The sequence below is a fragment of the Nasonia vitripennis genome, chromosome 5, assembly GCF_009193385.2.
Source record: "Nasonia vitripennis strain AsymCx chromosome 5, Nvit_psr_1.1, whole genome shotgun sequence".
NCBI lineage: Eukaryota > Metazoa > Arthropoda > Insecta > Hymenoptera > Pteromalidae > Nasonia > Nasonia vitripennis.
The window spans coordinates 19,317,297-19,331,969 of record NC_045761.1 but is presented as its reverse complement, the minus strand read 5'-3'; the positions used below and the strand labels follow the sequence as shown (position 1 = coordinate 19,331,969).

At 48.2% G+C, this 14,673-nt stretch overlaps 1 protein-coding gene across 1 annotated transcript in view; it reads left to right on the top strand.

The window, feature by feature from the left end:
* Positions 1–1,016: 1,016 nt before the first annotated feature.
* LOC100679860 overlaps positions 1,017–14,673 on the top strand; it is a 52,170-nt gene continuing 38,513 nt past the window's right edge. The window contains exon 1 of the mRNA XM_031930903.2: positions 1,017–2,217. Coding sequence (XP_031786763.1) covers positions 1,216–2,217 — 1,002 coding nt within the window. The 5' untranslated portion in view covers positions 1,017–1,215. The remainder of the gene's footprint in view (positions 2,218–14,673) is intronic.

Sequence of the window (14,673 nt, the reverse complement as noted above, 5' to 3'; positions counted from 1 at the left end):
ACCTAACTTTGCCATTGTTGTGCGCGTCGAAAAAATACACAGCCTGATTGCGTAACAGCTCTCGCGCGTATACTCCCACACTCGTCCCCCCCCCCCCCAAAGTACGTTTCGACCGAAGTTCATCGCTCGGCTCGTTAATATAAACTCGTTGCACAAAAGGACGAAAATCGATTTGAAAATTCGATTTCGCAACGCCTGCAAATTAGCCGCGTCCATGGCGGCGTTGAAAATTTAAAGTGGCCTGACGCGTAGCAGCAGCAGCAGCAGCAGCCCAATTTTGTTTTTCACTTATTTTCAGAGGCATGATTAATTGCGTAACCTGCTCGCCTCTGCAGCCACCGCTGCTGCTGCTGCTGTCGACGACCAGCAAGGGCAATTAAATAAATTGAGAAAGCCACTAGCTATGCATCAAAATAAAAGAGGTCAATGGTTGTTGCGAGAGCGTGTTCGACGCTCTCCGGGCACGTATGCAGCCGCGATGCTGCGCCGAGCCTACTACTTCTCTCTCGCTCACTCGCGCGCGGCTTTGAAGAAAGCCACTTGTTTATTATTCGCGTTAATTTTATGCGGGGATCGCGAATCTGAATAAGTTGAGGTACTCGAGCTTTCGAATGGATCGTTAAGCGCGTAATACCGTCTAATCGAAGGGTAATCTAGCGTTGGTTATAAAGTCTGCGGGAGGAGGTAGCATACTCAAGCAGCTAACGACTTGTGTCCACAGGTGCGGATCGGCGAATCTCGAGCGGTGCAGCGGCAGCAGGCCGAGCGTTGCAGCAGGGCTTGGGCGTTCCAGGGGAACTTCTAAGAGCCCCGCTGACCCGGGTCCTGCCTCAGGCCGGCACCTGCTCCGGAGGCCCGGGACGCTCACGTCAAGCGGGGCTGACTCGAACGAGCGAAGTTGTTGTGCTGAAGCAGCACCATCACCACCTGCACCATCAGCGTCATCACCCACATCATCGCCAGCATCGCCATCACCATCGTCCTTCCCAGCAGTCTGTTGCGAGCTGCCAGCAGCAACTCAGGAAGCAGCACTATCACCATCAGCACAGCCATCAGCGTTACAAATCGAGCGGCAGCAACAACACTGGCAGGCCCCGTCGTCGTCGTGCTGGTTGTTGCGTTGCGCTCAGCAGCGATGCGGCGGCGCCTCGGCGTTGGCAGCAGCCTGCGACAGCACAGCGGGACTTGCCTAGAGTCCCCGCTACGCCGGCGCCCATGCGACAGGACACTTTTCCCGCAGCATCAGCAGCAGCTAATCGAGCCACGGGACCATCAAGCATCATCATCCCCAGCAGCAGCAGCGGCAAGATCATTCAGAGGCGGAGGGACGACGGCGACGCGGCGGCCCTCAGACGCTCAGTCACTGCCTTGGACGGAGGCTCGCCCCGTTCCGTCGGCGCTCACAGCACTGCCTTCCAGAGGAGCCCGCAGCCGCGGCGCCGCAGCCGGCCGATCCTCTTCGTCCTGTACCTACTAGCTCTGCTGCTGGTGGCGGGTGCGGCCGAGACTCCCAAGCAGCAGCAGCAGCAGCAAAAGAAGCAGGCGCCGCGGCATCCTTACAACGAATACACCTGGGAGCTGAACCAGATAAACCCGTGGCTGTCGGCGTGCGACCTGGCGGGACCGGCGCCCGCCGACCTACAAGGCAGCTGCGGACCACCGGAGGTGCCCAAATCGTGCCCGGGCCCCTGTCCCTCGGGGCCCGAGCTCTTCGAGCGCGTGCTAGCCATGCTCGAGCGCCTCGGCAACGCGACCGTCATCCAGAGGCCCAGGCGCAGTGTCACCGCGACGGAGAGCAGCAGCAGTAAAAGTGACAAGAGAACGAGAAGAACGACGGCGGCGGCGGCGGCGGCGGCGGCTCCGGAACAGTGCCTTTTTTACCTCGAGGAGTCGCACAAGAAGGAAGTCTGCCGGGAGGACTTTGGGCGGGCCAGCTCGCGGAGTTACCCGACGCCGCGGGAGAATCGATATTGGTTCATGAGCGGGCTACGGCTGCGACACTGCTGCGAGCACGCGGCGGTCAACGCCCTGGCGCCGGGTCCCAACGGCCCCTTCGAGGCCGTCCTCAACGGCGGCGACCCATGCGTCAAGGCCTTGGACAAGCTCCTGCTCGTCGACGCGCTCGCCGCCAGACTGCACTGCGAGTTCGAGGAGGTGCTCGCGAGGTACGACTGCGGCCAGACCTACTCGGTCATCCACAACTGCACCCACTGCAAGGTCAGTAACGCCTATCTGCTATTATCAATCTTCGATATGTATACTTGCTCTTGTTCTTACACCGCAGGTTGCAAACGATATTGTTTACGCGCGCGTTGGGGGCACTTTTTCGTTCGCCCTGTAACTCGCTCGCCGAGACAATGACGAGTGCTCTCTGGCTTGAAACTTCATTGTTGTCATTGTCTGTCCCTATGCGCGCGAAGAAGCCGCTCGAGATGGAGCGCAATTCAGCTAAACAGCCCAGACGACGACGACGAGCAGTCAAATTACCGTGCGTTTAGCCGCCATTAGTCCGTGTTTGGTTCGATTAACATTGTTAAACAACTCGAGTACGGTTCTCGGTGTATGTACGCCAGATTTAACGGGCTTAATTAAGGAAAAAAACGCGTGCATTTTTTCAAGCCCGTCGAAAGTCAAGGAGGTCAACGTATCCTTGTTGAATGGTACCCTTCACCCTCTCGCGTCGCGGTAAAGACCCGAATTAAAGCAGAAAATTATACCGGCGCACCAAAGCAGAATAAATACACGGCAGCTTATCAACTAAAAATCCGGCGCACCCGCAAATTGCATCTTCGCTTTCAATTTACTCCGCTCGAGCTCAAACTCGTCTATATACTTCGAGAAAGCAGCAACAGCAACAGCGAAGAAAGATCCGTCTCGCTCTTGCGCATAATATATATTAATCGTAAAAATAATTCGTAATTAAAGAGCTAAAGGCCGGGCGCGCACTTGGCTCCGCGAGTAATTTCTCCCTCGTCGCGGCGCGCGCGCGCGTCCAAAGCAGAGGCCTGACCCATATTCCGCGCGCGCGCACTCGCTTCGCGACACCGTTTTTCTTACCCACTTCGTGTATTTATGGCGCGCGCGAGCGTCCTTTTTTCCAAAGCGACTTTTCAGCTGTGCGCGCGGACGATATAATGCGCGCAGCGTGTATGTGTGTGTGTGTGCGGCACTTTGGAGAGGAATTTTTCGGTGGCACGAGTTCGAGTGACGATCCACTTTTTTCTCGTCGTCGAGTGCATGCTTTTTTGTTTGCCGCGCTGAGTGTAATCGAGTTTGACGATGAAAGAGAGCCGATCACCTGCCTGAAACTATAAGTGGATTTTGCGAAAATGGAAAGAGGAAGCATGGTTTCGAGATAACCGTATAAAAATCAATGTAACCCGTATAACGTCGTTTTATACCGGGCTCTCGAGCGGATATCCTCGAAAGGTCTTCCGAAAGCGTAAATTCCGCGTAAGAACCTATATAATTTTTTTTATATAGGTTCTTACGCGGGAAAACTAGGGATTAATAAATTCCTGACAAGTAGCAAACAGATCTTCAGTCTATGCAATCGCTCGACTCAATCGAGCCAGCACCTCTCTCGCTCTTTCGGTTTTTTGTCGGTCGCGGCAAGGGTGCCCGAGGCGACAAAATGCCGCGTGCTCGTACGTGCTCAAGTACTAGAGCGCTTCCGACTCTTTTGCTCGCGCTGCTGCTTTTTCTTCTCCTGCACGACGACGAGACGGAGTCAGCGGGATCGCGAGAGAGAGAGAGAGAGAGAGAGAGAGAGACCAAGACGATCGACGAGCCGCCACAATGGCGCATCGCCTAATTAAACGGCCGCAAGTAGAGTGCGGAAACGTGTCGGCCAAGTTTTCTGCCGTGCAGCAGCGGTAGCTTCCGCGCGCGACCGAGCATTGTTTCTCGCCGGGGAGACGGAATTTTCAATTCTTCTGTGTATCGACGTTCTTTCTCTCTGTTTAACCGCGAGCTCAATTATATCAGGCGGATTGTAATGTATAGTGAGTTTTCCGAGCGCATTGCGTAACGTCGTGCCTGCGATCGACGAGTGAAAATTTTCCCTTTAAATTCTGATTCGAAAATAACTCGCACGAGAGAGAGAGCTCGATGTGTGTATACGTATATAGAGGCTTGCGCGGGAGATAAATTGCGTGCGCGCACCTGTATATCCGCAGAGCGAGCTCGAGCGATGCAAAATGCTAATGCTCCGGAGGAAAGTCATACAACTTTGAGGAAACTTCCGCGAATTTAATCCATCCTCCCCCAGCCGAGCGATGATGGGCTGGATCCCCAACATGCACCAAACACATGCGCGCATTTGTGTAAGGGAGATGCTTAAATTTGCGACGAAGGATTTATTTACACAAAATAACGTATGTGTAACGACGACTGTCACTGTGCGATGCGGAGGAGAGGCTTTTTGTTATATAGTCGCGAGGAATGCACCCGCGCAATAATACTACGACGTTAAGCAATTTACCTGTATCAGCTTCCGACAGAGCCGCGAGTACCATTGTCCCGTGCAATAATATCGTTTTTCCGATGCCAATATTACACGTCGAGCTTGCGCATTATAATTCTCCCAACATCCCGCTGAACTCGATACCCTCTACACCTATAATGGAATTTTTCTCTACAGCGACTCTGGACTTTGTTACAATTTCGTTCCTCGAACTTTGCGGATTATACACTTATATACGTTATCGAAAGAAGCGTCGAGAGAAACACCGGTTGCGTCTCTTTCTCACAATGCCGAGTTATTTATGTATTTTAATGCGGCTAAGATATACATGGAAAAAAGTCTCGCGCGCGCCAGAAGGCTCGGCGGTAAACTCGCCAAGTGGCCGTACAATGCAATCGTCTGGGCTTGGGCTCAAAGGAATTCCATACCCTCCTGTGTATCTATGTATATACACCCAAGCGACGAGCCTCTGGCACGCATCGGCTCTCTCTCTCTCTCTCTCTCTCTCTCTCTCTCTCTCTCTCTCTCTCTCTCTCGACGGAAGGAGACACTATATGTATACGAAAGAAATTGCCGGAGACGAGGGAGCGATACCGTCTCAGCGCGCGAGCTTTTTTATGCCTCGCGCGCGTATTGAGACTATCTGTGAATTGTCTTGCGCTGCTAGCTGTAAAAGCTCTTTTTTGCATGTAAGTTTGCTTATAATTCTTTTTAGCTCGAACTTGCGTAAATACCGGTGAATTTTCAGTGTAATCGGTATCCGTGCGGATCCATTCAAGCGTGACAAGGCGTCGCTATCTCTCTCTGCCCTCGCAGGGAAATTAGAATGTCAAAGTCTGGCCGGAGTGGTGGCATTAGAAAGGGGCGGATAAACGAGGGGAATTCGCGCGAGGGTGAGGGCTCTCTCTCTCTCTCTATATATATATATATATATATATATATATATATATATATATATATATATATAAGTATGGGCTGTACGGGCAGGCCTAAAACGCTTACTTTGTACATAAGTAGAGGTAAATTACGCGATCAAAGCGAATGATCTCAGCAGGCTCTTCTGCGTGTATACATAAACGTGTAATTAATCGATCGTTGCGCACGTCTGCGAAATATACTCGAACAAACACAATTATATTATAAGCTTTTTGCGAAATCGGCTCGTCGTTCGAGGAAAAACTCAAACTCATTCAAATCTGGAGTGCGGACTGTTATTGTACGAGTGGAACTTTCGAATTTGGAACGTAATGAGAATATTCATTATAAAACTGCGCGAAGCTTGAATGTATATTCGTATATAATAGCTCCGAATAATATTAAGTATATCGAGTAAAATCTGGAGTCCGACAGCCAGAGTCGAATTTACACATCTGATCCGTAAGATTAGTACCGGAGCAAGTGGTTAACCGACAGCTGACAAGCTGCCAATCACAGCCGGGAGCGGAAACCACTTACAAGCCTTCTCTATTACCATCACTACTAGTACCAACTGCTTACTCGAACAATCGACTGCGTTCGCTCGCAAAACGTAAAAAATAAGAATTATAAAACCGGTCTCGCATTAGTCTCTGCGCGCAGAGACAAATTTCCCCGCAACTATAATCTCGGGGGGCGAGATCTGTACTCGTCGTCGGGCGCGGACGTGATTGTTGCACTCGCGCTCGGCCCTACGGCCGGCAGTTTCTCGAACTTTAGTTAACTGCGGATCTGCGAAACCCCCACAGCTGATGCAATTCCGAAAGGCTTTGTCGGTCCCTTCTATGTATGTATTTCCGGCGCTCGACGCGCGCACCTGTCGTAATATTCCGGGATCCATCTCTCTCTTACTTGTTCACTCGCTGCTGCAGCGAGATGGAAATAATTGAAGCGTAGCTGTGCGCTGCAGTACGCCCACTCTCGCGATGCTTTATGAACACTGTAAAAGTTCGCGCATTAAATTTCGAATTTTTTACCCCCTGCGAGGGCATTTTCATAAATGCCAGAGTTATGAGCTCGGCGTAAGTATATTATGGAGTGTTGTACAGTCAGGTGTACATTGGTCGACGAGCCGGCCCGGCTGTTTTGGAACCGTGATTATTTATATGCGATTTTTAATTTTAGTGCACACGTCAGACTCGTTAAAAACTCTGCTTTTAAAATATTGATAAATATTCGCGCGCGTGGTAAGGCGGAGCTGGGATATTCCAAACTAGAATTATTTTTTTCCTCCGCGGAGAGCCAGACGTTTTTAGAGAAATTTAAAAAAAAATACCGACCTTTGCTCCTCTCTCTCGGCTTTCTTCCTTCCCTGAATTTTCCATTCATTTTTTTTTTGCTTCCACAACTCGAGACTCGTTGGCCTCTCTCTCTCTCTCTCTCTCTCTCGCGTTACTGCAATATTAAACTTTCAGCGCTAATGAGACCGCTCGACAAAAAATAATTGCGGCCTATGCGCGCTTTGATAAAGTAGACGCGAACTTTTTTGTTTTGCCCGTGTGTTTCTCTCTCCACACGCAGCCGAAGAAAACAAGCTTCCTCGAGAGGAGAGCTTATTAACTCCTCGTTACAGCATCAGCCTCGAGAATTACAATTTTAACGCTCTGGCATAATTAATAACAATCCCCCCGCAAACAATATCGATCGATTGATCCTTTCGCTCTCGACCCGCTTTAATCGAGAGCGAGACTAAAGTATCCTCGAAATTGGAGCAGGTCGAATCAAAGTAATCGCGAAAGTTTCGCGAATCTCTCTCACGCGGCATTTTGAATTTCAAAGCGCAGATTTATGCACGCGAATATCGAATTTCCACTTGTGCCTCACCATCGTGTAGTTTGCGGAACGAGCCCCGCATATGGCGAGAGGGATGTTATATAGAGTTGGGGAGGAGAGAGAAAAATTCACGTCGTCATTGACATTCAAATGCGCCGCGCTAATTAAATTATTACTCCGGGGCATGCGAGATAAGCGCGTTTAATTCTTTTGATCGTTTTCAAAGCAGCGGCTGATGTATCGATTCGGAGTCGCTTCCGAGCGATCTTTCATTCGCGCTGTGTGATACACTCCGTACAAGTGACCTCGATAATTACCGTTTTATGCTTATCAGCATGTACATTAAGTGATTTTCTAGACATAATTTCTTCGAGCAGACGTATTATTTAAATCCCCGAATCTTGTGAAAAGCCACCGCCGTTATTTTTTCGCTCTGTCGTTTTTCGCGAACAACCGTTTTCTCTCTCTCTTTTCCCGAGCTATCGATTTTCAACGCAATTTATTTGTTCGGCTGCGAGAGAGACTAGTATTATAGAGAAAAAAAGTAACTTTGCCGGTATAGACTTTCTTCGCCGCTGACCTTTCTTGTTATATTTTTCCCTGGCGGCACGAGTAGGAGGCGGATTATTAATCTGAGGATTTTCGCGGTATATACGCCTATACGCACGTATATACACAATACACGTCTCGAGCGTCAATCATAGCGTATAAGACTTTTTGCGTCGATCGTATTTGCCTTACGGCGGCTTGTTGCCAAAGTATCGATAAAGTTAAATCAAATATCTTCTCTCGGCGTGCGCTCGCGTTTTTTATTCTCTCTTCTCTCGAAACAATCCGGCTATCGATGGGCAGTAGCAGTACAGCGTATAGCGCAAAGGAACAGATTTTATATCGTGCCGACCGCGTATAATCCCGATATTCGAGCGCCGCAGCGAAAAACGCGCGCAATAACTTTGCTCCGCCGGACACACAAAGCCGAAGAGAGAGAGAGAGAGAGAGAGAGAGAGAGAGAGAGAGAGAGAGAGAGAGAGAGAGAGAGAGAGAAAGCCAAGTTGGCTCTTGGTTGTGTTTTTTAGCGGGACCCGATTATCCGCTCCCTGTATATACGTGTAATAATAATAACAGCGTCTCGCGTGTCTCCGTGTGTTATACACGTGCGAATTAATTAAATTTCGCAGACACGGCTGTACACGCACACAGACACACAGCCAAGATTATTAAGTTAAGGATTTAAGTACGCAGAGGCGTAGACAGAGGAGCACACCGTCTCTATATGTATAGTATACATACACTCTCGGAGAGAGAGATTAATAATCCTTCGTCTTTCGCTCGTTGCGAGCGCGGCGGAGCACACAGAGGCAGCGCGCGCAAAAGTGGAAGCAGCAGCGGAGAGAGAGGAGGAAAGAAAATCCCCCCTCCTCGCCGCCAGCTCTCGGTATTTCCTGTATAAGCTCTTGATCCGATTTCCCTGCGAAGGCACGCTTTGTCAGGAGGAGAGGACTGCTCGCTCCGCCAATTTATAGAGGATGTGCGCGAGGCTATCGAGGCGCTGAGCGCGCCGATGCAAAATTTCCGTGTCGTTCTCATCTCTCTCTAAGTTCTTGCATTGTGCGCATGGATGAGGAATAAAAATAAAAAAAGGGGAAGACGAATGAGATGCGTTGAAGGGACGCTCGGAGGAGCGAAGAATTCGTGGGCGGAGGTGCTAAGCGGATTCAAACGATAAATAATTATCGTTTGTATACCGGCGGCGGGCTTTGTAATTTTATCGAGCTTCGAATTATGCTGCTTTTCGTGGAGTCGAGAGCTGGAGACGGGGTTTGAAAAGGGGAAGTTATAAAGTTTCGAATTACGTTTTTTTTTTCTTTTAATGCAGAATCGCTTGATCGGAGCGCGGGTAATAAAAGTTTGAAGTTATTAACGAGACGGTGTATTGTATGCAGGAGGTATGTTCATACTCGTGAAGAAAGAAAAAAAGTATAGTTGATTTCTTCTTCTGGCGAACCTTCCGATAATTCACCATTATATCCCTGGGATACTTTTTGAGAAAATCCGTATAGGCTGGAAAGTTGAGTAGAAAAACTTCAAGCGCCTTTATATCATGGAGACTGCTCTTTCATCTCTCTTTTTTCTTAACTCGCGTCGAAATGGGACTATAAGAATTATCGTACACGCTGTGCTAATTTTTTTCTATTTTAGTTCTGTTTTTACAATTCAATTTACGCCCATATTCCCATACATATAGTTTACCGATAACGTCGACTACATCCAGCTTTAACTTTCTAATGTTTGATTTAAAATCATCATCATGATACGCACGCGTATGTGTACACGCGCAGGCTTGTTAATCCAAATAGTTAATGAGCACGCTGATAGAGGAAAATGTTTGAATTACACAGCGTGAATTAAATGCCTTTATAACGCCTCCTACACGTTCCATCCATTTTCATCAAAGCCAATATCAGAGGCCGATACACTATACTTGTCGTCCGCGCACAATCGCCTATAACAGCGAACATACACTGCAGTATTCGCGACAGTTCTTTGTCCCCGAGTACACAGGCTGGAAATTAATTAAACTACGAATCAATCGCGTCGTCGATATAACTAAATAGAAAACGCACCCCAAGTCTCTCGATAAACAAAATCTTGCGGCGCTAAATCGAAAATCAGGAAATTACCGCGCTCGGCCTATTGTCCCGCCTATATCCTCGTCGACCAACAATATTCGATATTGCAAAACGCGTATTCCGTCAAACTACATTCGCACATACACACACGCCCGCACGCATCATCAGAGCCAATAGGAGAGATGATCGATAATGCGTTCGCCCCCATATAATCATCGCCGCCGCGGCTGCAGGCGCATATCCAAACCGCGAGGCGAAGATCGCGTCACTCTCTATACGCACGTATATTTTTTCTCCATATCTCTCTCAATCATAGCAGCCGCGAAATCGCGGCAATCGTGCAAAATCGTTGTAAATCGCAGCGACGCATACGATTAACACCTTCGGCCTCACATCCCTCTCTCTCTCTCTCTCTCGCTCACTCCATTATCGCCGCGCTGTGCTGTGTGGTAATTACACGAGGGTATGGAGCGCGAAAGAGGGAGAGAGTGTACTAAGGGAGAAGGGAGAAGCTCTCTCCGAAATGATCCATCGGTCCTGGGGCTTATGCACAGCCGGTATATACTATATATATACGTGTCTATGTAGACTAAAACGCATCTTGTGTATGCGCGGCTCGTTCTACACGTGCGCGCGGATAGACACGCGCAGAGAGAAATACATACCGCGGAATATTGGCATGGCGGAGCAGTAGTGCGGGATGGCAAATGGGAGAGCTAGCCTGACACAGCCGTGAAGTAAATTGTAGCTAGGTTGTATGTGCGCTGGGATGGGCGAATCGACTGCGCAGGTTGTGTGGAATTTAAGATGTGGGATCGCTGGGTGTTTTTTTGTTGCTTTGTGCAACGATACTCGAAAAGCAGAAGAAGCGAAGTGCGAATTAATTAATTCCGGTTTTCCGTAGACAGACAAGTTAACGCCGCCGTTGCGCACAAAGCAATAACGTTAAAGCACGGCTAAACCATATAAGACAATGAAACGAATACACGCCGTGTGTGGGGAAAACACAAAGGAAGTAAGCGAAGCAAAACAGAATAAATTAACCGCTTGATTCGCTTTGAGCAGCCCTCGCAGCCCCAGCTGCAAAGACTTCGCTTTCGCGAAGAGTATAGGCGGGCGGCGGACAATGAAGGATGGAAAAAAGCTCGAGCGCGCGAGTATCGAGTAATAAACGCAGGCTCTCCATAGTTCCCCCCCCCCCCCCCTCGAAAACGCCCGGCGGCGATGCACAAAGCAAGCGCGCAAGTGAACGCTTTGGCGCGTCGAGAAGATTTTCCATCGTTAACCCCTCGCACAGCAGAGGCAGCCTCGAGATGCACACATTCCGCTCTTGCAATCAATCATTGCTGCAAGTGATGTTTAGTGGTCGAGGTGGGGGCTGGGTGCAGGTTTTTGGGATTTGGATTGTGGTGTTGGTTTGAATACAGATGCGTATAAGCTCTTGTAGCTTTTTTGAACTTTTTTGAATATTCAGTGACGTTTGTGCCGAAAGTGGTGACCAAAAGATGGCCAACCGTTAGCTGTAATTTTTGAAGAAAGGGTATAGAAATCGCGTTGACATATTGATAATCATACTAATTGATTAAAATCCACAATGTGTAGAAACCGTTCCTTCTCTCAGATTTCATGAAACTCATGAATCATATCCGCGTGGTATCGCCCGACTTGAATGCCGTCTGATTTTACTCGAAGAAATTCGCGCGATAACAGACCAATCTGCACAATGGGCACTAACGATCCCCCGATCGGCATGATAAATTATAAGGACGGCAATAAAAGCCAATATATAAAAAAAGAAAGAGAGAGAGGGAAGTCTCTCCTCTCGACTTAAAAATCGGCAATTACAAAGACTGACTATATACGAACGAGCGCACACATATAGGAGGGTTTTACTACGCGCGATAAGAACGCGCTCTGGGATCGAGCACGACATTTGTCCGGTCACTCCTTTATCGGCCCGTAAATTAATGCAAAAAAAGTTTATCGATCGTCTAATGCAATTCAGCTCTTATAAATGTACGCGAGCCGCGTATAAGAAGAGAAACGAACTACAATAAAAAGGACGGACGGGGGCAAAATAGAAAAAAAGTACGAAAGCTCGTCGGTTCATCGTTAACCTCGCCGCGAGCGAAAAACTTGCATCGATCGCTTCACTTCTTCTTCTTCTTCTCCTCCTAACTCTCGCCTATCATTTTTCTTTTATTACATTCGAGGCCCGTTCTTGTGCTAGCCTTTTTTTAACAACAACGCTGCCGAGAAGTCAGTGGAGTTTTGCCCCGCGATATACTCGATCTTATATACGCTCTCCCTGTCCGCGACTTTTAATTGACGGAATCGCGTTCGGGGAGCGAGCTTTGTAGCCGTTAAACCCTTGAGTGGTACTATAACTCCGAGCGATGTTTGACTCTTCGGAATCGTCCCGTTTCGGCGATGCGTCAATGATATCGGATCGCGGCTATATTGATTCGATCTCAATGCGTACACATGCTCGTGGACGGCTGTTGCGCGATTCGGCCAGTTGGAGCTTTTATAACAGTTGTGTTGTATACGTGCTTATTGCACGGAGGTCTAGTCTTATTATAATTTTGAAGGGTTTTTGTGTATTTTTTACATTAACCCCAAGACTGTTTTACCGACGGCGTATCGAATGACCCCTCGCTATAGCTATAGTACAGTAAACTGTATGGACGATATGTAAAAAATATTCGCACTGCACTAAGTTGATTAATCAAAAGAATCCCCTTAAAAATAATTCAACTTATATTTTTTGGCTGTTTGGTTTACAGTCGGTAAAACAGTCTTAGAGCTGTATAGAAAGAGGGTATCGTTCTCCAAATTTGAATACACATCCCAAATTCTCCGAAATTTGAATTCCAAGAGCCAATCAGCTAATAGATCCGGTCAATTCCAAAGAACCGGCCACGTCTTTCTTTCTTCTCTTATAACCTATATACTGACAAATTCCTACGCGAGCGAATCTTTCTCCGCGTGTAAGTATTGGATTTTCCTAGTCATACACAGAGCATCTGAATGTGCGCCCACTCTCGGTTCTCTTTTAGCCTCGCGCAAGTTTGGCCGCGCGCGTGTATTCGCGGAGGAGTAGCAGTGAGGCTAGATTAACGTCGAACTTTGGCCCCATTAACTTTGCCGCCCCTCGACTCATCCTTGATTTATGATCAGACGTCGGGACGCGCGAGAGACACCGAGTGAGAGGGAAGGGGAAGAGGTACTTGGGGAAAATCGCGTGGGGGGAGTAAAAGCGCAGCGCGTAACGAGGAATCCGGAACACGCGCCGCTGCACTGTTCCAGCGGCATAGTTTTAAATGCTCGGCTTTTTTGAATGATTGTGTGTAGAAGTACCTAGTTTGCTGGAATTGTCCTTTGACGCGATATCGTTTTCAACCGTAAATGCAGCTGATATCGTGGTCGCGATTCTTTAACTTTAGGTACTGTTGAAGTATTATTTGCTCAGAACTAAACTGTCAAATTCAGCAGCGGTTTCGATCCATGTGTGGTTGAATTCGATGGAATTAGATATTAGCTCGAATGAAGCATTTTCCAAAACGGAATTAACAATTCATTCAGCTTTCGAATACGACGTCGTCTGGCACACTAGATTATCGTAACAGTCGAATTTCTCGTTTTTGCCAAAGCAGCAGAACGTTTAATTGGACGTGCATATTGTTGATTCAAACAATACCTTCAGAAGTGCTCGATTACCGCGTACGTACTAGCTATATTTTTTGTCGAACGCTAAAAGGACGAAGTAAATTTTATCATACTTCTTTGTCAATCAATAAGAAGTAAGGCATTGTTTGCAGAGAAAGTAGTCTTTCCTCGACTTAAACTTTATCCCTCGGTAAACGTAAGCAAACAGATGGTGTTTTTAACCTTGCGCTGCTTAACGTACTATTTAAACTATACAACACTGAGGCAGTTATAGCAAGAGTGGCTGAGCAGACCCAATAAGGTAGTTTTGGCATAGGTGGCACACTGCTATATCTAGACTCGGCGCGCTAATTACGATGTGGAAAATCGAACAGTATCTATGCGCCACCTATCGTCGCTGGCTAGAAACACGTTCAAGTGGTCTTCAACAAAACTGTGAGCAAACGAAAACAAATCAAAGCAATTGAAAAAGCGCGTTCGCGTCTGGCTTTCTCGTTTCTTTGTCTGTTCAGTGCGGCGTAAACTCTCGCGAGCTAACAACGCAAGCTCTCTCTGCATCGAGAGAACTACGAGAGCCTTTGTTACACTGAGAGACACATACACACACGCACACACACGGCCCACTCGGAAGAGAAGCAAAAAAACCGAGAAAAGCAAAGCAGCAGCAGCGAGCTTGCAAATCCTCCGATTTAACCGTTAATTAGTCGCGCTAATATGCCGCTGCGGCCTACTACGTCGCGCCTCGGCACAGAATGTTTTGTGTACTGCCATCCGCCGTTCTTGTGTGTGTGTAGGTGTACGTGTACACCCGCAGCCAAAAATAGACGCCGTTATTTCGGTGTGTGCAAGAGCTGCCGTCGTCGTCGAGGCTCCACAGGCTTAGAGCAATCAATAGCGAGATTTCCAGAGAGCTGCAGAGCGTCTCTTTCGCGCCTCTTTTAGTCTCTCTTCCTCGTGTATCCGTCGCGTGGCTACGACGCTTTTTCGACGCTATACATATACACACTTCTGGATACATCACGGAGTCGCGCGCTTAAAGGGTTTTAGCCTGGAAAGTAGGCTTGTCACATGTGTGTCGAGAGCTGCTTCTCTCTCGGGCTATACGTATACGTTTGTGAGGCTGGTGTGCGGCTTAATGAAATAATATGCGGCTTGCTAATT